This window comes from Protopterus annectens, chromosome 7.part0, assembly GCF_019279795.1.
Source record: "Protopterus annectens isolate FY-2018-M chromosome 7.part0, PAN1.0, whole genome shotgun sequence".
Lineage (NCBI taxonomy): Eukaryota > Metazoa > Chordata > Ceratodontiformes > Protopteridae > Protopterus > Protopterus annectens.
Genome location: NC_056739.1, coordinates 1,255,468,106 through 1,255,493,536, shown reverse-complemented (window position 1 = coordinate 1,255,493,536; position 25,431 = coordinate 1,255,468,106). Strand labels below are relative to the sequence as shown.

The 25,431-nt window shown below is 41.9% G+C and overlaps 1 protein-coding gene across 3 annotated transcripts in view; it reads left to right on the top strand.

The window, feature by feature from the left end:
• SNAPC5 (small nuclear RNA activating complex polypeptide 5) overlaps positions 1-25,431 on the top strand; it is a 57,250-nt gene that overhangs the window by 9,915 nt on the left and 21,904 nt on the right. For all 3 annotated transcript variants that reach the window (XM_044077873.1, XM_044077872.1, XM_044077874.1), the window contains exon 3: positions 3,958-4,047. In XM_044077873.1, the coding sequence (XP_043933808.1) occupies positions 3,958-4,047 (90 nt within the window). The remainder of the gene's footprint in view (positions 1-3,957; positions 4,048-25,431) is intronic.

Genomic DNA, 25,431 nt, shown 5'->3' with positions numbered 1-25,431 from the left:
GGGGCTGAGGAAGCAGTTGTGTTTGTAGAAGAGACCTATCTTTGTTTGTTTTTTTTTTTTTTTTGCTGAGTGGATATGGATATCAAATTTTAGTTCATCATCATTGATGATGCCAAGAAGCTTGGTGGTGGGAACGATTTCAAGGGGGGTTGTTCTGGCTTTGTACAGTGAATGAGGTTTTGTCGATAATCGAGTTTTTGATAGGGGAAAAGATCATTACTTTGGTTTTATTTGCATTTAAAGTTAAGTGGTTGGACTGCATCCATGTTTCGATTGTGGAGAAGGCTAACTGGGTTTTTGAAAGGAGCTCGGAGGGTGAGAAGGCTGAGCAGATGATAGTCGAGTCGTCTGCATATTGGATGACATTTGACTCTGGGATGGAGTGGTGAAAGTTTTTAATAAACATGTTAAAAGAGTAGAGGGCCAAGAACAGAACCTTGAGGGACGCCTGTGGGTGTAGAGCGGAAGGGAGAGGTTGAAGTTTTCCATTGGACAGCTTGTTGGCGGTTGAACGGGTAGCTGGAAAACCAGGCTATGGTGGGGGAAGAGAGATGTAGAGTGGAAAGTTGGGATATGAGTAGGGTGTGGGAGATGGTGTCAAAGGCTTTTGACAAATCTAGGAATAGCGTAACTACAAATTTGCCTGAGTCTCATTCAATGTTGATGGTTTCCAGAAAGGAAAGAAGGGCAGTCATGGCGGAGTGGCCAGGGCGGAAACCGTGTTGGGTAGGGGAGAGGAGATTGTTTTGGGTTACTTGTGTCATTAGTTGTACTTGGATGGTTTTCTCTAGAATTTTAGAAAGGGGAAAGGATGTCAGTTGGCCTGAAGCTGGTGGTGTCAGTATTCTTGCCACCTTTGTGTAGGGGGATGATGTAGGCATGGTGCCAGCTGGAAGGGACGTATGATTGTTGTATGGCTCTATTTATAAGAATAGAGATGGGATAGGCAATGCTGTGTCCAGAGAGTTTGAGGAAGATAGGTGGAAGATTGTCAGGTGCATTGCGACAGCGTTTGTGTTTGAGGAGGAGTCTTTTTTTTTTTTTTTTTCTGAAGTTTATAATTTTTTGGGAGTGTCCGTGCTCTCGAGTATGGGGAGGGGAACAAACTGAACCCACTATGTAATTGTGATGTACAGACACTAAAGGAAAATAGATGAGGAAGAAATTGTAGTAAAGGAGTTAGACAACCTCGGTGAAACAAACCTAATATCAGTGTCTTTCAGGTTGTATAGCAAACACTAGGCAGCAGAATTAGTTAACAGTAATATTCTAATAGTTCAGTTATACATCCGCTATAATCAGTAGACAGAGTGCAGATAAACACGGAAAGCTAATAATTCCATTTTGTACAAAAACAGCGAAATTATATAAATTGACTGCAGAATAAAAATAGAAACACTAACTGTAAAACTACATGCAGCCAAGTAACTTGGTTCATACATATATAGCCCTGGTCTTAACACGAACAGAAAACAAAAGCAATATAAGAATGGAATGCACGGGTTCAGTTTAAAAACCCACGTGCAGACCCTGACACAGTGTTAGACCTCACAGGTCCAACTGAAATGCCAGCAGAACATTAACAATATCTATGACAGTGATAATATTCACTTAAGTAAAGCAGTAATAGTAGATGAAACCATAGCATGCAGTACACAGAAAACAAACACAGTTCCAGTCACTCTCCGCTACAACATAAGATGATAGTTTGATAAATGTTGCACTGTCAGATATAGCAGTAAAAAAGGCTAAAATAAAGGTCAACATTGCCAAATAAAAAAATAAAAACAATTAAAAGTAGCAAAATTTGAGTGCTTACATGGGAGCTCACAACACCAGGGACTGCAGCTGCTTAGAGAAATTTAAAGATGGTTCCCAGGGTTTAAAAAATCTCTTACAGGTTAGAGGGGGAGGGTCATTAACAGTCAGGTGTATGGGAATGGCCAAATAATACAGTGTAATCATACCTAGACCAGGGAATGCATGCAAAGCAATAAAAAGTCTACAAAAGTAATCAGAGACCTGGAAACAGGAGAGGTAAGTAAAATATGAGTGAGTCCTGCAGTCAAAAGGAACAGGCAGAAATTAGGAGAAATACAAAAGTCAAATGAAGCAGGCAGAAATTAGGAGAATTTAGACTAGGGAGATACTCTACTAGATGGACTTAAAATAAGTTTACATGCAGCTGGTGTTCATAAGGTTCATTTGCATATATCCCATATACCTCTGATTCAAGAGGTTTGAGAGGTCACTCATTGGAAGTTCCAGATTGCCTGCAGTTTTCATTTAGTTTTTACTGATTGTTTTTTTTTTGTGTGGCCTTCTCACTCATTGTTTTACTATGGTAGGGGAAGAGAAAAAAGGTAAGAATAACGTGGAAGTCATGGGGGGGGCATACAGTGCAGCTGTCAGTACCGATGCAGAGCTCAACCAAAAGGCACTACAAATACCTGTTTGCTTAACAAAGCCATAGCTAGTGTTACTGAAAGGATTACAAGACAAAATTCAGTGGAGTGTAGTTGAAAATAGCTGTTATAAGCACATGGATAGAATCAGAGAGGCTGTGCAGGTGATGAACTAGTAGTCCAAAAGTTTTCTTAAGTTTATAATTTTTTTGGAGTGTCCGTGCTCTGAAGTATGGGGAGGGGAACAAACTGGACCCACTATGTAGTCGCGATGTACAGACACTGGATAGAAGCAGAGAGGCTGTGGAGGTGATCAAGGAGTAGTCCAATAGATGGACATTAATGTACACTGAAATCAAAAATCAAGCAGCAGTAATAGCAGAAGCAAGGCTGCTGCAGCTTGTCCCACTTGTAGATGTTCTTGGGTCAGCTTCACCATGGTTGATGTTTTTCTGCAGCTCTTCATCTGCATATTTAAGGATGTGTTTTCAGGTTAGCATTAAGGTCATATGCATTAGTGTGAAGGGATGTATCCTCATGCTATCACCAGTTCTTGTTTCTCACTAATGTGATCACAGCTGATGGTTCCTGTTTCTTTCTAGCATTAGTTGTTTTTTCAAACTTTCGTACCTCTCTAATAATCTTATATTCCTTCTTATAGATTTATGCTTGCACTCTTGCATATCATTTGATTAGTATTTTTGTACCTCCACCCTGATCTCATTTTTTCCTGGTCAAATGCCTCTGTAGCTTTCAGAGTTCAACTAAAGACTACCATTTTAGTTTTTATTTTATTTTTTTGGAGTGTAGAATTCAAGTCTGGTTGTAGCATATTTAATAGAAATATTACTGAGCACTGACAGCTGTGGTGAAAGTCTGAAAGGAGAAATGAAGAAACAAGTAATGGAGCTAAAGAAGTCTGGTGTAGAGTAGTTGACAAAGGAATAATAACTAAGGAAAATGCAGACAAAGCTACCAAATAATGTTTTTTCCAGTATCTCTCTGAGCCTCATCCAAAGTATCCTTCCTTCTTTTAACCACCGTATTTCCTCATCTTGTTGAAAGGAAGAGAAAACTGATATAGAACAGAGGCGTCTTTCAGACACCTCTTCTCAGCAACAGCAATGTACCCCAAATTGTCTTTTTCTGCAGCTCATACTCTGTTTCTGTAAAATACTGAAGTATACTTAAGAATTTTTTTTGTGAACCTTCCTACTACTGTTGGGCTATCTTTATCTCATATTGCTGTAGTTTATACTTGCATAATGTTCCAATTGTTATGCTGCAGTCTTATTTACTTGAGTGAAGTCTAGTATAAAGTATGAAAAAAAATGTGCTTTTACTTATCTGGCAACAGAACATTACTTTAACAACTGCTAATCTGTAAGGGAGTAACGTGCATTAGGGTTTACTGTTAGAGGTCTGTATGTATTACGGTCTTATACTATAGATCTAACAGAAAGTCACATTATTTCAAAGTAGTTGAGAACATTTTTTTTTTTTTTTTTTTATTTTGTGTATGAATGTTAATGACTTTTGGTTTGTGGTTTAGGTTGAAGAGCTGGCTCTTCGCTCCATGATCAGTCTCAGAGAAGAAAATGATTCCATGTATTGTACATCTGAAACACCTGATCCTGTAGAGGTATGATGCACATGAAGTTCTTAATTCAGCGTAATCTTGGGCATATGCTTTGTAATAGATTGGTACAAAGATTTGGCTAAATTGTTAAGGATTTCAGAGGTCAAGCAAGAACCGCTAAAGTTATAGGCAGTGATTTTGATATAAAGTTATAAAAGATTATTAAAAAAAATTACAAACCTTCATATACAAACTGTAACAATGGTTAACAATTATATATACTTTATTGTCCGGCATTCCATTATTTTATTCAGTTGGTGTAAGCTGCTGCTAAAGGTAATTCACAAAACAGTTACTTTACATCATTACAGAAGTCATGGTCCTGAAAATAGTAAGATGTATTATCTTTTTAAATACAGCTGTGGAGATATGTAATGCCTTTTTGTTGAGTGAAGAAATAATGACCAAAACATGCATGTGATTTTATTTTTGAGAAATGACAAATGGAAGATAGCTCTCTGTTAAAGAATACAGGTGATCTAGAATAAATGGTAAAGGTTGACCTAATGATGCCAGTATATTTTTTCTCTTTTGCTTGTGGCTGAATGCTAGAGTGTAACAGGTTTTTTTTTTTTTTTTTTTTTGCCTTCATGATAACAGAAGGAAGAAATACCTTTTTTGGTCTAAAAGCGATTTCATAAAAGGGCAGTTCTGAGCTCTAGCGAATTGGACAAGAAACGTTTAGCATGTTGTGCATAAGTTAAAACTCTGTCACATGAATTGCATAGAAACCTTTGCAGACTTCTGGTTAAGAGTCACTAACTTCGGTTTTTAAACTGAAGGGTAGTGTGACTGATGAATTTACAAACTGAAGTTCAAGGTGTAAACGGAGTATAGTACTATAATCTGTTTTAAAGAGTTTACATCATAGTGTTTAAACAGGCCTTCCTGTCACTCTGTTTCAGAATGAGAGGAAATGTACCTGTGATTTCCCAGTGGATATCCAAAATCACATTTAGACATATTTTGTTTTGCTTTTTGCAGTTGTGTACCATGTTGTCATTGTCCAATTTTCTAAAGATCCCATTTCCATTTCTTTTATCTCAGTTAAAATATTCACTATGTCAAATATAGTTGGTTTTGACTTTGATTTCCATTTTCAAGTAATTACTTTAAATGTTAAGAATTTTTATGGTAAATTAAATATCAATATTTAAGTAAGCATGAACACTACTCCACAGACACAGTGTGTGTATTAGAGCCATCATGCCTTGTGAAATGTAGTCTTAGTTTTTTTTTCAATCAGACCATTAACTACCAGGCCCATAAAATAAAGGGGGAAGGATTTTACACTTTCTAGAGGTCTGCAGGCAACTTAAGTATTACCTGGACAGAACCTGAGATATCAGGCAGAGAGAACAATTGTCTGTGTCCTTTGTTCCAGAAAAATAGGGCAGACCAGTGGCTAAGAAAACATGCAGCGTGAAGTTGCATACCAGGACACAAGACATCAGCAGACATTTTCAAAAGAATTTTTCATAGTTTCATAGTATAGTACTAGGCTATCTGCCCTGGGGCATTTGTAAGCCTAGCCATAGTGATGTGGCTTTTGCCACCCCATGAAATGGTACAAAAATGTACAGAATAAATCTAGAATACTGTGCCTCTGTCTAGTAGTGACACAATGAAGGTCCCCTTATATAATAGAATTAGTTTACTGTGCCCCTGTCTAGCAGTGACACAGATGTGACCCCTGGGGTAAACTTACGATCTCCCATCCACTCATCAAGATTTCTCTTGAAGAGAGTCAGTGAGGGGCTCTGCCTAATACGAACTGGGATCCTGTTCCAAAGCATGGGAAGCCTCTGGGTTATGAATCTATCCCTCCAGCATGTCCTATTCATACTTTTGCCGAGGTTTAAGTCTTTAGCTCTTGTGGTCCTGATGGATTTGGATTTTTTGAGGTGGAGCATGTCCATCAGATCCTGATTGGACATGGCCTTGTACGTCAGGCAGAGATCACCTCTGAGCAGGCGGTATGCTACTGAATAGAGCTGAAGTTTCTTTAGTCTGGCAGAATAAGACATATGTTGGAGACCCTTGATCCTTTTGGTGAGGTACTTTTGTGGTCTCTCCAGCTGTTGCAAATGCCGGGTGAGGTACATACCAAATGGGGCATTGTTCTCAATCATGGGTCTGATGAGGGAGGAATATAGGGGTACAATGACATCCTTGGATCTGGATGTGAATCCCTTCATGATGAGGTGTGCAAGGTAGAATGTTTTTCTAACCACTTTGGCAACGTGGGTTTCAAATGAGAGGTCGCTGTCTACTTGGGTCCCTAGGTCTCTGATTACTTTTTCCATATTCAGTGGGTTGCTGTCAATGTGATAATTTGTGGGTACTTTGTTTTTTCTAAAAGGGATGACTATACATTTTTTGGCATTTAGTTTAAGGCCGTGACTACGGCACCAGTTGTCCGTTTCAGTGAGGCCTTTTTGTAGGATGTGTGTGTCTGCTGGTGTATCGACTATGGCGCCTAGTTTGCAGTCATCTGCGAACTTTGTCAGCCACAGCCCTCCCATGTTTGCTTTAACATCTGAGAAATAAATGCCGAACAAGAGTGGTCCCAGGACAGATCCCTGTGGGACACCACTTGTGACTGGCTTTGAGTCTGACATTGCTCCAGCGATTTTAACTTTATGGGTTCTGTCCTTTAGCCAGTTTGCAACCCATCTAGTGACATAAGGGTTTACTTTTAAGCTGTTTAGCTTATCTATGATGCCTGAGTGGGGTATTGTGTCAAGGCCTTAGCCAAGTCCAGGTATGCTGTATGGACTGCTTTGCCCTCATCAATGGCTCTAGTGACTGTTTCAAAAACGTCAACCAGGTTTAAAAGGCAGGATCTGCCCTTTACAAAGCCGAACTGGGTGGGGTCAAGTGTCTGTAGGTCCCCTATGTCTCTGTTTATGAGTTCCATAATGATTCTTTCCATAGCTTTGCAGACCAGGCTAGTTAAGCTTATGGGGCGTAGTTTCCAGGGTCTGTAGAGGCACCCCTTGTGGAGTGGGACCACTGTTGCTGTACGCCAGTGTTCAGGTACATATCCCGGTAAGGCTAAGGTTAAATAGCATTTTTATGTGTGGGTTTAGCTCCTCTTGAGTTCACGTAACACGCACCCGGGATACCGCCAGGTCCCATTGATGCTGTGTTTTTGCTTTGTTTAGGGCGGTTCTCACTTGGACATCTGAGATGACAGGAGATTACATTCAGCTGGGATAAGTATTTCTTCTTTTGGGGTGAAGGAGGGAGAAATTTGCACTGAACCTGTCAGCCAGAATGTTGGCAATATCTGTGGGTTCAGTGTATTTTTGTTGTTGTGAACCAACTCTGCATATCTGAGGGTTTCCGCCAGGTTTCTAACATAGCTGAAGAAGGCTTTGTGGTTATCTTTAGTGTCCTTAGCGATTTTTCTCTCAAAGTTTGCCTTGGATGTTTTTATGAGAGAACGTAGCTTTCTGCTAATGTTGATCAGAGATGTCTTCCCTTCATGGGATTTCGCTCTGACGTGCAGTAGCTTCCTTCTTTTGTTATACAATTTGTTTATGGCTGAGGTCCACCAGACGGGATGCTTACATTTGGTGGAGAGGGACTTGGATTTGTTTGGGATTGCATGATCCATGCATTCTTGGAGATGTCCATAGAAAGCATTTGTGAAGGATTCGGCATTGTGGGATGTGGTATCCACTGGCACAGTGGGCTTAAAGGATACCATCTCAGTCTTAAGAAGAGTGAAGTCTGCTTTTGAGAAGTTTTTCACTGTGGTCTTTTGTGCTGGGGGTGGAGGTGGGATATGTATATCCAGGGTGATTAGTTTGTGGTCAGATCTCGCTAGTGAGGGGTATACTTCCGGTGTGGAGCATTTTGTCCCCATGTTTGTGATGATCAGGTCTAGTATATTATCTCCCCTAGTGGGAGAGGTGACTAGTTGCTCCAGTGCATTTGAATTTATGAATTCCAGGGACCTTTGGGCTAGGATATTAGGGCTAGAATAATGTACCCAATCTATGTTTGGGTAGTTGAAGTCTCCCAGTATGATGGTATTTTGTGATACATTCATATCCTCCAATGTCTTCAGGAAGGCTGAGTGGGGTTCTTGAGATTGGGAGGGTGGTCTGTAACATGCTACCAGTTGTATAGCAGTTTTGCCTATGGTTAGTTGCACCTGTATGGTCTCTGATGCTTCATGTGTTGCTACTAACCTGGAGGTGTGGGTGTCCTTTATGAATATGGACACTCCCCCTCCCTTTGTGGTTTGGCCCAGATTTTGGGGCCGAAAAGCATGATATGAGCTATAGCCTGGTAGCGCTGGGGTGCTCTCAGGAGCCTTGAACCAGGTTTCAGTTACTGCACAGACGTCGATGTTCTCCATGCTGAGGAGTGCATCAAGTGCCTGCATCTTGAGATTTAGACTTCTGGCGTTGAGCAGCATTACCCTTAGTTTTTTTCCATTTTTGTTTTCTAAGGAGGTGGGTTTGTCTTTTGAGCCTTGCCTAAAAAAGGCACTATGGGGTTGGCAAGAGCCTTAGCCAATATCTGGAAGCCCAGTGGTGACAGGTGTAAGCCATCCCTTGCGAAGCAGCGTGGCTTGTCCAACATATCATCCCAGGCAGACAGACATTGGATCCCCTTAGAATGACACCAGTACTTGAGCCAATTGTTAAAGCTGATCGTCTTGTCTATGTATTGTGGTATCATTCTTGGTGAGGGCAAGATGCTGCTCAGGGTCAGGGTCATACCAGCCTGGGCTACATAATCGGAGAGCTCCTCTATGTCTCTTTTCATGTAGTCCAGGGAGGTACGTCTCAGGTCATTCACACCAGCATGGACAATGACGGAGTCATATTTGTACTTGCTTTGGAGTGACCTGAGTGCGTGTGTTATGTGGCGGATCCTAGCTCCCGATAGACAGCTCACAGTCACCTTCTCCTTGTTCAGCCTGGTCAGTGGGACATCAGTGTGTCTGACTATGGAGTCACCTATTACTAGTGTATCAGGCAAGGTGTTTGGCCTTAAGGGCTGTGATTGGTTGACACACTGATTTATTGAAGTATGTGTTGCATGTGTTTTGTTTTGAGGTGGTGGATTTTTGGATGTCTGCTTTGGGAGCCTCTGTTGTTTTGGTAAGTTTTTTATTAGAGCCTCCGAGTATGTTTGTGTTTTTATGTGTTTGGTTTGCAGTTGTGTTAGGTCTATGTGGGACTGGGATTGTTGTGTGTGTGGTTGCCATCTCCTCCTGTCTGGTCATGCCAGCCCTGAGTTGAGAGAGTTCAGCCTCCAGTTTGGCTATATAGTTGCATCTCTCACATGTATTTGTGTTTGTTGGGAGGAGGAGAGGGTTGTCTGGGTACATGAGACAATTGTAGCATTGTCTCAATATACCCAGGTTGACCAGCTGAACTGGAGACGACGCCAGTAATCTACCACTCGACATGCTAGAACAGTATAAGGGAGTGGTATACCTTTATTTGTAAGGCAGCCACTTGGTCTTGCATCCACACCATTCCAAGTAATGTAAGATGCCATACAGCCTAATGGAGGGGGGGGGGCAGACTTCCACACTACTGTTTTGTAGGGCCTTCTGTGTGGGTTTTCCATCATAAAACTGTTTTTTCTTCTACCTCCCAGCGTTGATACTACTTTAATATTTCCATAAGTCTTATATGCACCTGCAATAATGTTGCCTACAAAGAACCACAGTACACATGTGTGACTACACTTGCCATAGCATTAAAAGTTCTAGAAGGATCATGTTGCAGTACTAGCTCCCTGCCACACAGTCTGTTGTGCACTTTGTATTGTTAATGACTGAAGTGATGTCTGAGGTAGGTGAAATAAAAGGGAGATTGCTCACCCACTACTGCTTCTATGAAAACCTGTATCCATTAGCAGACCAGTAAACTGCAGCTGGGAGTCTGCTAGAAGTGATTGCGTTTCTTTTCCTCCTATTAGTAGTCTTAGAAAGAGAGCATAGAGAAGGGGGCTGTTCCCCTCACAGAACATACCCCCCCTTTCACTGCCTGGGTAAATTATCAAGAGAATTTTCAGTAACTAGTTGCAGCATGTACTCAGACTGAAGTGTTTCACACTTCATATTCAAGAATTTTGCAAGCTTGCCTGTGTTGTAGAAAAAAAATTCAAGTTGAAGTATTAAGTAAAAGCATATTTGAAAGTCCCACCTCCAAGTGAATTTTGCCCATTCTCCCAAAGATAAAACATTTGACAAGAATTTTCCTATGACTGGGGCATTAGTCACTGAGATTGTTTATCAGTTATCAGACCTCATTTCATCACCAAAATTACAAGACAGTGTGGCCTTGTAGAGTGAGAATGTGTATTAGTAGGGAAAAGGACATTTCTACTCATCTCCAGTGTTATGCTCTCTCTCAGATGCTATAATTACAGATGTGGTAGTGTGGTGAGTGCAGAAGGGCACATTTACACTCTGTATTTTGGTATTTAAGTCAAAGGACAGATGTTTTGATTGTTTAGGCTCACTATAGTGAATCTTGATATCAGTTTAGATCAGTATTTCAATATAGAGCTGCTAGGACTTTATGCATGTTGGATCCACCCTAGACTTTTGTGTCTTCTTGTGACCACATATCACATACCAGTCCACACTGACATTCCATCCTGAAAAACCTGCCAGTTCTCCAGCATTAGTCTAGCGCAAGATTGAAAAGGTCAGGTAGAAGGTCCACAGTAACTAGTGTGAATCTAATGTACTTAAAAACTACCTTTTACATACTGGAAATCTCTTGACGTTATCTGTTGCAGCAGCCTGTACACCCACTAGGACTGAATTAGAAGTTAAGATTACCTCTCTTGAACCCTCTGGATAAGTGGAGAATGTGCCTTCTTGTATTTTAGTGTGTTCAACTCTATTCGGTAATACTTCAGAAAAGCAAAAACTGAATATCTTTTCACAGTGCTTCAGAGCACTTTAACATTCCATGATAATATAATATTTCCGTACACAAAAGAAAAGTTCTCTGTGTAATGCTGACTTTGTGCAGCCATTCATCCACATTTAACCACAGGTAAAAACCTAGATTATTTATACAGATGTTCATCGTGCATAGAGCTGCAGTCATTACAGATGGGTTATCCTGCCGTCAGGCGGGTCCTCGGTTGGCCGAATTCCAAAGTCTAGGTTCGGCGTCGGTTGTCGTCGCTTCTTCCCTGACGTCAGAGCGGCAGGGGTATAAAAGAGGCAGCCGACGCCATTTTCTTCAGTCTTTCTTGCCGCGTGGTGCCCGAAGCAGAAGCAGTTCGCAAGTGCCGGTCGGCCAGCTCCTGAGATTTACGAAAATATTTCAGCCGAAGTCTTCTTAAAAGCTAAGTACCCCGTTGGGGAAACTTTTCTTGCCTCAGACCGATGTCAGACAAAGTTAATAATTGCATTTCATGTGGGAAGCAAATACCGCATAAGGATTTCCACTCTTTCTGTATACCTTGTTTAGGCCCAGACCACGACGTCTCGGCCTGCCGTTTTTGTGCTAGATACAACAAGCGCACTATTAAGCGCCGGGCGGAGTTCGCCCTTCACTATTTTGGTAAAAAAATTAATTATATTATGTCATCGGATACTCCGACTCCAGTTTTGAGTAAAAGACGCAAAGACAAGGACCGACATATGAGGTCCGCACCGACTACTGAAACCACGCTAAGGCCAACTACCGGTTCTCAGCGAGGCGCCTACGCAGCCCCTGAGTACCGATGACACTACATTACCGGTGTCTTCAGTACCCGAGGTTGCAGGCTCCTCGGTCCCCATTCCTACTACAGATACCGACGCCACTCTTGGCGGGGAGACTCAGAGTTTAGACAGGCCTGCCATTTCACAAGGTGTCTTCAGGCCTTCCTCCTCCTCTATTAAAGCTTTCACAAAATCTAAAGCAGCCATGAAATCCAAAAAACAGGGACCTCAAACCCCCTCTCAAGGCCCCATGCCTAAAAAACAGATGCTCAAAATGGCTGAGGATTTGATTACTCTTATCAGGGGTTCTCAACCCCCCTCGGACAAAAGGCCCAGATTAGAGGAAGACTACCCTTCCTCAGATCAAGCCTCTATTGCCTCTGAACATTCTGAGGACCAGGACTATGCCTATTCTCCTTTTGAAGACTCTGATGCAGAGGAGTCTATTCCCTCAGTCCCCCCCCCCCCCGAGGACTACTCTTTTGGGGAAACCCTGCATACATTGAGGGAACACTTTCACTGGGAAGGCCAAGATTACTCAGAGTCCAAGAAAAGGCTCAGGGATTTTCTCTTGCTCCCCCAGCATAGGCCTCTGGCTATCCCTCCTGTTTTAGATATATTGGATGATGTGTACACAGAAGCCAGCCTTAATCCAGATTCTTTACCTCCAGCTCCTGTTAAACCAGACAGGTATTACCGGGTTCCTGATTCACACCAGTTCCTATACAAAAGCCATACTGCTGACCCAGAAACTATTTCACAGGGTCCCAAGGGAATTAAGGCCTCTACTGCTAAAAACCCATTACCTTCAGAGAGAGATTCCAGAGCTTTAGAAAGGTGGGGGAAAAAGGTGTATACCTCGGCCACTTTAACCATGAGGGCATTAAACTGTCAGTTCCATATGTTAAAGTATCAACAGTTTTTGTTATCTCAGTTGAAAAGCAAAATGACACAACCAGAACAACCAGATTTAAAAGAGTTGCAGGATTTGTTGCGTGGTGCAGAGCAAGTGGGTAAGCATACCTTGCAGTGTGGTTTTGATGCTTTAGAGGCGTCATGTAGAGCTGCTGTTACGGGGTCTGTTATACTTAGACATGCTTGGCTCAAAGAGCAAGCCTTACCAGATCATGTCAAAGCTAAATTATTAGATGCACCTCTTCAAAAAGATGTATTGCTTGGCATTAAAGCTGAGGAGGTACTAAAGAAAATGGAGGAAAAAGCGAAATCAATGCAAACAGTGAAAGATTTCCTGCAGGTACAACCTCCACGTTTCAGCAGAAACTGGCCTTCAAAAAATTGGTCCTTTCCAGCCACGGACAGACCTCAAAGGGGCAGATACAGACGCCCAAGGGGTAGAGGGCAACCTCAAGGTTCTTTCAGAGCCAGACAGTGGCAAGCACCAACCCCTAGAGGTGGAGAAGATAGATCACAGTCATTCAGAAAGCAGACACAATGACTTCCCCCTTTGCCTGCCAAGCAAAGCTTTAATGGCAGCACCTTTGGGCGGAAAACTGGCATTATTCTCAAAAAATTGGCATATTGTTACAAAAGACAAATGGATTCTGGACATTATAGACAGAGGCTACAGGTTCCACTTTCACACCCTTCCAAAAATGAGAGGCATGCCAAACCTGCCACAAAATCAAAGGGCAGAGGCACAAAAACAAATTTCAGCTCTCATGGACATGAAAGCGATTCAAGAGGTACCTGCAAAAGAACAAGGTCAAGGGTTTTATTCCAGACTATTCCTGGTACCAAGAAAAGACAAAGATTGGAGACCTGTCTTAGACCTATCCATCCTAAACATATATTTACAGGTACCAAAATTCAGGATGCTCACATTACAGCAGCTTCTTCCCATGCTGGGCAAGGAGTCTTGGCTGGTAACACTGGACCTCAAGGAGGCATACCTGCATGTCCCTATCAGACAAGATTGCAGAAGATACCTCAAATTTCTTGCAGGTTCAACCCATTATCAATTCTCTGCATTGCCCTTTGGCTTATCTACTGCGCCCAGAGTGTTTACGAAATGCCTGGCATCAGTAATCCTCTTTTGCAGACTTCAAGGAATACAAATATACCCATATCTGGACGACTGCCTGATCCAAGCGGACAGCAAGGACATACTTCTGAAACACCTGGCGTTTGTAATAAAACTGTTGAACTTTCTGGGATACACAGTCAACAAGAAGAAATCAAAACTAATACCCTCTCAACAAATAATTTTCCTGGGTGCCAGCTTGAATACAACCACCCAGATGGCCTACCTCACGCCAGACAAACAAGGGCAACTGTCTCAATACTTCAGCAAAATGGCAACCTTCACCAGGCTGACTGCAAGGAAAGTCCTGCAGGCTCTGGGATTCATGGTATCTTGCATCCTACTAATCCCATGTGCAAAGCTGCATATGAGGAAACTTCAATGGTACCTAAAAAACTTATGGTCTCAACACAGTCACAGCTTGGAAACAATTATACCACTCATTCCATGCCTTCAAAAGGAATTTCTGTGGTGGGCTCAAGCATGCCAAAGAAACATAGGTCTCCCTTTCTGCGTACCTCAAGCAACTCAAATCATCAGAACAGACGCCTCAGACTACGCCTGGGTAGCACACATGACAGATCAGTGCATTCAGGGAAAATGGCCCCAAAAAGAGAAGCACCTACACATCAACCAAAAGGAAATGCTAGCCGTGCAAAAAGCTATTATGGCCTTCAAAGACCTACTGCATCCAGGCCAGCTATTGATAAGGACAGACAACACCACAGTGATGTGGTACATAAACAAACAGGGGGGAACTCATTCATACCCCCTGTGCAGGCAAGCCATGACCCTATGGAACACAGCACTGGAATTGCAAATTCAACTACAGGCACAATTCCTGCCAGGGAAGGAAAACACACTGGCAGACAGCCTAAGCAGAAATATGACAGATCCACACGAATGGTAGTTGCATTCTCAAGTTTTCACAAAGATAACTCAGGCATGGGGACAGCCAGACATAGATCTCTTTGCTACCCACAGAAATTACCAATTGAAAAAATTTTGTTCAAGGACCTATCATCCACAAGCCTGGAAAGTGGACGCACTTTCTTTCAATTGGACAACATTGACAGTCTATGCCTTTCCGCCTCTTCCTCTGCTGCCCAAAATTCTATTAAAAGCCAGAGCAGAGAGGCCGAAAATGATTCTCATTGCTCCAGATTGGCCAAGACAACACTGGTATCCGCTCCTGAAGAGCCTAACACATTCCCCACCATGGATCCTACCTCTAGTCCCTCTTCTGTTGTCCCAGCACAACTTCAAGACTCTTCACAGCCAGCTCAAAACCCTAAATCTAGCTGCATGGAGAATCCCTTGATTTCCCAACAGACCCTCCTCTCCAAGGAGGTGTAGGATGTCATCTTGGAGGCCAGAAGACCTTCTACTAGAAAAGCTTACTCCGCCAAATGGAAACGATTTTGTGCCTGGACTCAAGAAAAGGGCCAGAATCCTTGGGTAATAAATTTACCTCAAATTTTACAGTACCTAGCTGAGATGTTAAACAGTGGACTTTCCTTCTCCTCCATCAAAATCCACGCTTCAGCCATTTCTGCACAATACAACACAGATCCTCCATTATTCTCTCATCCTCTCTTAAGACAGTTCCTCAGAGGGGCAAAGAATATAAAACCCCCAAGGAAACCACCAGTCCCTGCTTGGGACCACAACTTCTTATTGGAAAAGCTGACCCTTCCTCCCTTCGAGCCAGCTGCTTCAACAGAACTACAATACTTGTCATGGAAAATAGCCTTTCTTCTGGCTATCACCTCAGCACGCAGGGTTTCGGAGCTACAGGCCCTCATGGCTGTGCAACCTTTCATCATTTTCCATCAGGACAGAGTTTCCTTACGAACCAACCCTACCTTTATGCCAAAGGTAGTATCCAGTGTAGCTTTGAATCAGACTCTCCACTTACCTACCTTTTATCCAAACCCACAGAACAAAGGGGAGAGACTACTACATTCCTTGGACATTCACAGACAACTTCGTTATTACTTGGACAGAACAAAGCCATTCAGGAAATCTGAGCAACTCTTTGTGTCCTATGCTACAGGTGCTCAAGGAAAGGCTATTTCCAAACAGACAATTTCAAAATGGATAGCTCACTGCATTCGCTTTTGTTATTCATTTCATGGAAAATCTGTGCCTGCATACATCAGATCCCACTCCACCAGGGCCACAGCTACCTCTGCAGCTTTCCTCAGGGGGGTCCTTACCAAGGACATTTTGGAAGCGGCTACTTGGAGTTCAGTGCACACTTTCTCCAAGCACTACCACCTTCCACTATACTCGAACTCTAGAGCGGGCTTTGCCACAGCAGTCCTGCAGGGCATCCTCGCTCCTCCTAGTTCCACTTAGTGCCTACCACCCTTACTTAGCTTTGGGATTCTACCCATCTGTAATGACTGCAGCTGTATGCACGATGAACATAGTACAGTTTTGTACCTACCATAAATGTAGATGTTCGAGTGCTCATACAGCTGCAGTCCAGGTTACCCCCCCCCCCCCTCCGTCCGCTCTTAGGACAGGCCTTATGACAAACACCTTTACCATACAACCAATTTGGGGTATTCTTTTGTGGTGTATTTGCTTGCAACTACTGTTTTTTGATTTATCTATATTGCATGTTTGCATAACATTATGTTTTGCCTTCCTTCTGGGGGCACCTGACATCTGGGGCAAGAAAAACTGAAGAAAATGGCGTCGGTTGCCTCTTTTATACCCCTGCCGCTGTGACGTCAGGGAAGAAGCGACGACAACCGACGCCGGACCTAGACTTTGGAATTCGGCCGACCGAGGACCCGCCTGACGGCAGGATAACCCATCTGTAATGGCTGCAGCTGTATGAGCACTCAAACATCTACATTTATGGTAGGTACAAAACTGTACTTTGTGATACCAGCAAAAATCCTCACAACGTTCATGGAGAAACAGCAGTACCTGCACAAAAAATGAATATTAAATTACAACTTTTATAAAAATGAAATGAAACATGTGAGGTAGCTGTCAGGTAAAATCCTTCATTTTTGCATGTTCTGATGTTTCACCACATACTTTCTGTGAGGATTTTTGCTGCTACTTTCATTAGATTTGTGTTTTCATGTCTGATCTGGTGAGTAGAGCAGTTATTCATTTGTTTGAATTTTACAGTAATGCTCACAAGAAAACTTGTATAAACTGCAAGAGTTACTGAAACCGTTTAGACAAAAAACTAAAGTTGTTTTCGGGGGGGGGGGGGTCAACTTCCCTTCTAAGATACTGCAAGCAGGCACCCTGAGACTATACATTTAGAGGCAGCCTGTCAGAGTTATCTTCCCATAAGTGATGATTTCTTGAATGTAGAGAGTATCCATTTTAACAAACTAAAACACACAGTATGAGGAACCAGAATACAGCAATTTTAACTTTAAAAATGCAGTAGTTTACCAAGTATTGGCAAACCTAAGGATTTTAGTAGACTAGGATTCTAAAACAGGAAAAGAGTATGTTACAGCTATCTTAATAAGGTAGAATACATAAGGACAGGTCATCATTTGTGTCCCCTTTTGGGGAAAAATCTGCTGTTTGGCCTATTCACTAGATCTTTTCTGAAGCTGTGTAAAAGAAGAACAGGAAGTGATCACTGTGAAGAGAATATTTATTTACATGTCCCATAGGTATCTCTTCTTCTTCCTTTACAGCCATTCCTTGGATGAAGAAGCCCTTTTGCAGGATGAAAAGGACAGTTAATCTTTAGATGGTCCTTTCACCCTAACTCCCCCTGTTAAGTCACCTTTGAGACAAGCTTTACAAGGAATGCCTCTGCACTTCTTATCTGTTCCTCTTAATTGTACATGGGAGGTCAGGTGTCTGACTGCCGTGGATTTGGAGAATCATCAACAAGGCAATTATTTTACGTTATGTACACATATGATACCTTTCCAAGATCACTGTTCCAGTACTGTTAACTGATTAGATATCCTGCCAAGGATAGTCATATGTCCAGCCAGCATACCAAAGCCTAGGTTCCTTTTAGTGCCATATATCTGATGTATGACCTGAGCCTGAATGCAGGAGGTACATAAGAGACATACAAGTGCTAATCTAATTAGCTCAAAACTTCTTTGCCACCAGCCTAAAAGCAAAACTTCGCTTCATCTCCTGCCTGTGAAACGTACATCTAGTACAGCTATCTAGCCCTTGGGCAGATAAGTACTTCACTGGGGACCCTTCCTTCTCAACTTTTCCTCTTAATTTTTATAGTTGTCATGCAAGAGAGGGAAATGTGACCAGGGGAGGCAAATTCCACTCAATGATCATTACACAAAATATTTGTTTTCCCTTCGTGCGTAACATAACTGTGAGATTTGACAGTCCATCCCTGTGACCCTCCATAGCCATCTCTATTCCTTGAAAATATATTTAGAAAACCAAAGGTTTAAGAGGCTTGCGTGCAGCATGGTGTCATCTGAGCCTTTCCACCCTGATGTCCAGCAGTTACTGAAGAATAAGCCAAAGTGTTCAAAACTCAATTCTCCTGCTGTCCTGCCTTACCCGGATGTCTCTGCTGTGTCAGTTGAAGAGTACACAGACCTGTCAGTGTCTATGTTTGCTCCCACTTCATGAGCCCTAGTGTGTTGATTTGTGAATACGAAGTCAAAAATTCTTTATAGTTAAATTGTCACTAGTGATTTCTTACTTTTATCTCCTTTTGATGGATCTTCTTTGTTTGGGTCAACCATTGAAAAGAAACTTGCCTGCAGTGAGCAAGATGGAAAGACCTTGTTTGCTGTAGGAATCCGCTTTTCTACCTGCAGAGACCTTTTCTAGAAATCAGTGTGGTTGTAAAAAAGATGTGGTTCCGAAAATCTCAAGGGTCTTTTCAAGAATCATGTGGAGATTTTTCTCCCAGAGGCAGAGAGAGAAATTGTAATGGAAGATGTCCACAGAACCTAGGGTCTCGAGATTCCTTCTCAGCCAGGCCCTTTCAGCTCTCCTGAAAGGTTGCCCAGCTGTTCTTCTCTGGAGGCAGTCGAGGGAGCTTATTCCTGTACCAAAATAGCTTGACAGCCATCACAGAAGACTCATGGGTGCAGAGGATTATATCCAGAGGATATTTCATTCCCTTTTTTGCAACTTCCCCCAATGAAAAGAAAACATCTCCCCGATGTTCCACCTAATCAGTGTGTCAGCAACTTTAGAGCTTCAAAAGCTGCTGAACAAGAGTCATCCAGGAGGTTCCTCAAGACCAAAGAGGATGCAAAATTTACTCAAGGTTCTTTTTAGTGCCAAAGAAAATGGTGAATCTGAGACCCATTTTGGATCTCAGTTATCCGAACCAGTTTGTAAAGAATTCCAAATTCTGGATAGTCACGTGTCAGTCCATTCTGCTTCTCCTATAGAGGGATGACTAGATGTACTCTATCGATCTTCAAAACTAGATACAGTCAGTCGTCTAGCTCTTCTGCCTCAAAACAGAGTTCTTACTTTGAAATCAGATGTCAAACAGGTTCATTTTCATCCTTCTCCCCTGGCAAAAATGGTACTCAAAGCCCTAGGGTCAATGGCTGCTGCAAGGACTTTACCCACTGCTTGTCTTTGTATGAGAATTCTTCAGTGGACAGTAGAAGTGCAATGGTCTTGTCTTTGTATGAGAATTCTTCAGTGGACAGTAGAAGCGCAATGGTCTTCTCATCTACATCCGTTATGACATCCAGTAAAATTATCTCAGGTTTGCAGAAAATCCCTGCTGTGGTAGATAAACTCTGAAGAAATTTGTCAAGGGCATCCATTTATTCATCCTCCCCGGAATACCACATTGACCACAGATGCCTCCCAGTTGGGGGGGGGGTGCGGCATTACTTGGGATGGACCATTTAAGGCATGTGGTCCCCAGAAGAGACCTTTTTGCATACAAGTGTCCTAGAGATGAGAGCGGTGGTTCTAGTGTTGCAGCTCCTTCAGAGCTCTCTTCTGCTAGGAGCTATTGGTATTCAGATGCACAACATGTCAGTAGTCCGGTGCATCAACAAACAGGGGCGAACCAGATCTTACCCCCCTTTGCTGAGAAGAAATGATAGTTTGTTAGTGGGTGATCTCCTCCAGCCACTTTCTTGTAGTGATGCATGTACCGGGGAAATACAGCATCTTAGTGGACAAGCTCCGCAGGACCATCCTAATGCCTCACAAGTGTTTTTTCGATCAATCGGTGCAAATATGATCTTCTACAAATGGGGTCAGCCATACAGTGATCTATTCACTTCTCACCTCAACAGTAAATGCAGCAGGTTCTTTGTCCTAATTTCCCCCTCAGGGACATTCACAGAGAGATGCCTAGTCCACATGAGAGCTTCTGACCTCCTGTATGCTTACCTTCCCCTGCCTCTAATTTCCAAGTTTATTTGGAAAGCTCTCCAATTGAGGAGCAATCATTGCCCCCTTCTGGCCTTGGCAAGTGTGGTTTCCCTTCTATGGTCTCACCTAGAGTGTCATCCTTGGACACTGGATCCCAGCCCAGACCTCCTGTCTCACCTATCAGGGATGATTCATCCAGACATTGCAGGCATCAAGTTGTATGCATGGTTCCAATTCCTATGATGACTGGACATTCCAGGCTTTCCTCCCCAGTTCACCATGTTCTTTTTTTCATCTTGCAAACCTTTGACTAAGAAGATTTATGAGAGTAAATGAAAGCGGTTTTCCTTTTGGGCTCATCAGAGAGAGTTGTATCCTTTCACTGCCCCACTCCCTGCCGTTTTAGATTTCCTTGCCTCCATCTTTCAAAGCAGGGCAAGTTTCTGTACCATGAAAGTTCAGTTAGCAGCCATCTCGCATCAGAGATCATGCTTCTCCTTCAGCTTTGTCTAAGTTGCCTTTCTTGAAGGTACCTTTTTACGTAGACCCCCAATTAGGGACCCCACTCCACCTTGGGACCTGACTTTGGTATTACAGACAGTGGTACATTCACCTTTCAAACTTTCAGCTAAAGTAGACCTTAAGTTTCTGTCTTGGAAATCTGTCTTTCTAGTGGCCATAACTTCAGCAAGGTGAGTATTTGAACTCCAAGTACTCTCTTCAAAACCATTGTATTTGATTTTTCACAAAGATAGTCACCTTATGCACTAATCCTTCCTTTCTACCAAAAGTTGTGTCTGAAACAAATGTCAGTTAAGTAATCAGTTTACCAGTTTTCTTTCCCAAATTTGACAATAAAGAAGAATATACCCTTCATCTTTTGATGTACATGGGCAATTTCACTTTTACCTTCACAGGACTAAAGAACTAACTATGCATCTGTGGTGTTCATTTTCATTCTTTCTCAACTTCCCTCCTACCATCCCCTTATCCATGTCTTTGGGAGAGACCTAACAGAATTGTTGATAGGAACCATGGTTCTGTTTGAGCTCCTGATCTTTCACATCACTTTTCTATCATAATAATAAGATACTTTGAGTTTGCTACTATTATACAATATCACAACAATCTGACATGGTCAGGGGCATTGTGGGTAAGGGAGAAGCTCAAGAATTTGTTTGTCTTTTCCCGGTTAGGGGAAACCACAGTGGAACACCGGTCCCCTAATGATTGGCAGTAGATTTTTATGGTGCAGAGTTGCCAGCCCGACGCCCAACCTTCAGCAAAGGCACGCCCATTTACGCATGTCTTTTGGAGGCTATTCGACTGCGGGGAGGGCATGCAGACTCCACACAGAAGGCACTCCAGCCGAGAATCAAACAGGAGAACCTCTTACTGTGAGGCAACAACGCTACCGCTGTACCACTGCGGCTTCAACAAGGGAGGAGCTCGAGTCAGATCTAGAATCTAGAGAAAGTGGCCGTGTCTGATCAGAGGATCGGATCCAAACCCATTTGTTGAGAAAGAATGAAAATGGACAACACAGATGCATAATTATGGTGAGCACATAACTTTTATTTCTCTCAGAAATTCATCAGAGCCCTGATCCTCCACTTTATGTTCAGGCAGATGTCCCTACCAAGAAAAAGGAATAAAGCAAGCATTCTACCTGTAGATCAGAGTTTATGTGCTGTATCTTTAAGAAGCATGTCAAAGGCTGCGTGTGCATGTATAAATGTCAGGCATGAGCTATTCTCAGTGCCATTTTGAGAATGCAGCTAGAGAGTGAGCATGTATGATTGCAGTAGTTAGTTTATATATAAGTTACTTAAGTTACTTAAGTTAGTCAGTAAAGGTCTGTCGTGATGTGTTTGTATATAATAAAGCTGCTTGAACAGAACCCATGAAGACTCTTCTATTGTGTCCAAAGTAGGAGAGTGATGTGGTGTCAGAACCGGGATGGCAGAGAATGATATTCTGAGCCATGAGGTGCAGATATGACAGCGAAGGTAAACTAAGAGAAACAAGCAAAAGCACCAGAAAAGAATCAAAGGTAATGAAAATCCACACAAACCGCCTTTTTTTTATTTATTTTTTTTTTTACAAGGGCACAAACTGCATTACTAAAGCAGAAGGCACAAAAGGTTTATTAACCAAGGGAAATGTTTAAAACTAAGATATTTGACAAAACAATTACTAGAAAAGCAAAACAAGTATGTTTAAAAGCAAAACAGGCATGTTTAGAGTAAAACAAGCACAAGAAAAGTACAGTGGGCATCAGAAAAGAGATTAAATGAGCAAAATGAATATAATAAGGACAAAAAGGGCACATTAAGCATAAATAAAGCAAGGCAACTGCATGTTTTTGGCAAAGTGCTATGCTCTGGCATAACTTTGGCTTTGTATTGTATTAAGGGCATAACTAGAGTTATTCGAATTATCTCATTGTGTAAAAGCACTTACAGTGTGTGCTTATTACTGTGCATGTATTCCGAAGAATTTATTTGTGTGCACAGTGCAGCTATTTCATGAAGTAAGTCATAGTATAGCCATTTTGAAAAAGTTTCTTGTGTTGGGTGTGTCTATTCGCAAAGTGCTGCCATTACAGAGTGTTTTTTGCACTGTAAAGAATTGCCTAGCAAGGTACTGCCATTTTGGGGAAGTTAGTGTGCTGTGTACAGTTTATTTGCAAAGTGCCATTACTTTGAAATATTATTGACTCTGAGCTCCTCTTGCCCAGTTCATTCACATAGTGCAGTTATTTGAAATGTTTCTTAAAAGGATGATAAATTATTTGTGCAATACAGTAATTTCTAAGGTGTTACAATGCCCGAAAGACTTATTTCACAAAGTTCAGTTACACAGAGACTTGTTTTGCTATTGGGCAAAATTAGAGATACTGGCATAAATTGCTGGTATATGTATATGTGTTCATGCTTGTTTGCAAAACCCTTCATTGGTGTGTGCTAATATGGCAGATAGATTTCAAAAGCCCTTACCACTTGTATTTGATCATAATGTTGCAGAGAACTGGAGAGTACTTGAGCAAGAGTACAGTGTTTTTATACAAGCAGCTTATTCAAATAACGATGCATGCACCAGGGCATTCATTTTGCTAAACTTAGGAGGGTCAGAGGCCATAGAGAGCGAGTGTTCATTTGTGCATGCACCAGCAGTATATGAGGGAGAGGGTGAAAATTGTTGTATTGTTGTACAGGCTGAAAGAAGGGAAGAACCTGAGTGTTTGAAGCACAAGTTCAGAGAAATGTGTATTCCCCAAACAAATATTACATTAGAGAGGCATTTGTTTTACATGAGAGATCAGCAACCAGGGGAACCTTTTGCAGCTTATACTACTGACCTGAGAAACAAAGCCAAAATGTGTCAATTTGGTGACTTAAAATATGAATTAATAAAGGACAGACTCTTGTGTGGTATTAGTAGTGCTGTGAGAAAGATTTTGCTGTGTGACAATGATTTAACGTTTAGTAAAGCCATTGAGATTTGCCAAATCCATGAAGTTACAGAAAAACATACAAGTGTGCTTGCAAGTGACAAGAGCATAGTTTTAGCAGGCTCCAGTGCAAATGTAGATAGCATGCAACATATGGCAAACATAAGTAGGCCTAAGCATATGGCAGCCACGGATCCTGCTGGCTCACCAGTGAAACCACATAGCTTTCCAGCAAGTTCTAAGACTAGTTCAGTTAAAGGAGCACGTCCCTCAGTGCAGTACAAAAGTGAATAAGCAAAACACAATTCTAGCTTTATTGTTAACTGTCGCAATTGTGGTGCCAATCATGAGTCTAGAGGAGAGAAGTGCTTAGCATTTGGTCAGCAATATCACAAGTGTAAAAAATGGAACCATTTTTGAAAGTTTTGCAAATCAAGTAAACCCCACACAGTTGTAAAGAAAGGTCACACAAAAAAGCAAGTTGATCATCAAGTAGAGCGCAGCAGTCAACTTTTTATGTAGATGGTGTGTCAGTAATTGGTGAGAGACTTGATGCAGTGAATTTACTGACAAAAAGCGAAGTGTTTTGTACTGGTTCAAAGTGTAATGTTGTATCTGCAGACACTAATGTGCAACTCAATGTGGCCATTAGTGCAAAACTTATGGAAGTAAAGAAATTCACACTGAAGACCCAGTGATGTTTTCATGTTATTTGGCCAAGAACTCTTACAACTTGTTATTCTGTTTAGTCCAAAACACCAGTACAGTCATTATTGGGTCTCAAAGACAGAGAATGAATTTGCTTTCTTTTAGCAAAGAAGTTCATCACATCACAGTTTTTCTGAAGCCATTTTCTTGAGAGTATGCTGATGTTTTCGATGACAATTTGGGCAAACTTCCAGTTTGTATATTCCATTAAGTTAGATCCAGAGGTCACTCCAGTAGTCAGACCAGCAAAAAGACTTCCGATATCTATGCAAGGTAAAGTTAAGGCTCAGTTGGATAAAATGGTACAGCAAGGTGTAATTTGTCCATTTACAGAACCAACTGTGAATGGGTGTCATCTATGGTGGCAGTGCACAAAAAAGCTCATACGGAATCAGAATATGTATTGACCCAAGAGAGCTGAACAAGGCATTGAAGAGACCACATCATCCAATGAGCACAGTCGAAGAGGTCGCAGCTCTAATACCGAACGCCACTGTTTTTTCTGTCTAGGATGTAAAAAGTTCATTTTGGCAAGTGATGCTTGATCGCAAATCCTCATTACTAATCACTTTTGATACCCCGTTTGGTAGGTACAGATTCGTAGAGGGGCCATTTGGAATAAATTCTGCAAATGAAGAATTCCAGCATGCAATGGAGCAAATTTTTTCGGGTTATTCTTGTGCCTTAGTAGATGATTTATTGGTTGGTGGCAATGGTGAAGCAGAGCATGACAGAAACGTAGAGTGTTCTAGACAAGTAAACTTGAACCTCAACCTTCTGAAGTGCAAATTCAGGCTTCCAGAAGTTACATATGTAGGTCATTTATTTACCAGTACTAGCCTGAGACCAGACCCGACCAAGCAAGCAGCTATTCTTGAGATGTCAACACCAAATAATGTTCAAGATCTATAGCATTTATTAAGCATGGTCAACTATTTAGGCAAGTTTATGCCAGACTTCAGTGAATTGACAGCACCTTTAAGAGAGCTGACGCACAAAAATGTTACATTGTCATGGGAACAGCACCAGAAAGCATTTGAAGACCTTAAGTAGAAAATTGCCACCCCACCTACATTAAGATACTATGATGTGAATAAACAAGTCACTCTTTTCTGTGATGCTTCAAAATTTGGTCTTGGCGCAGTT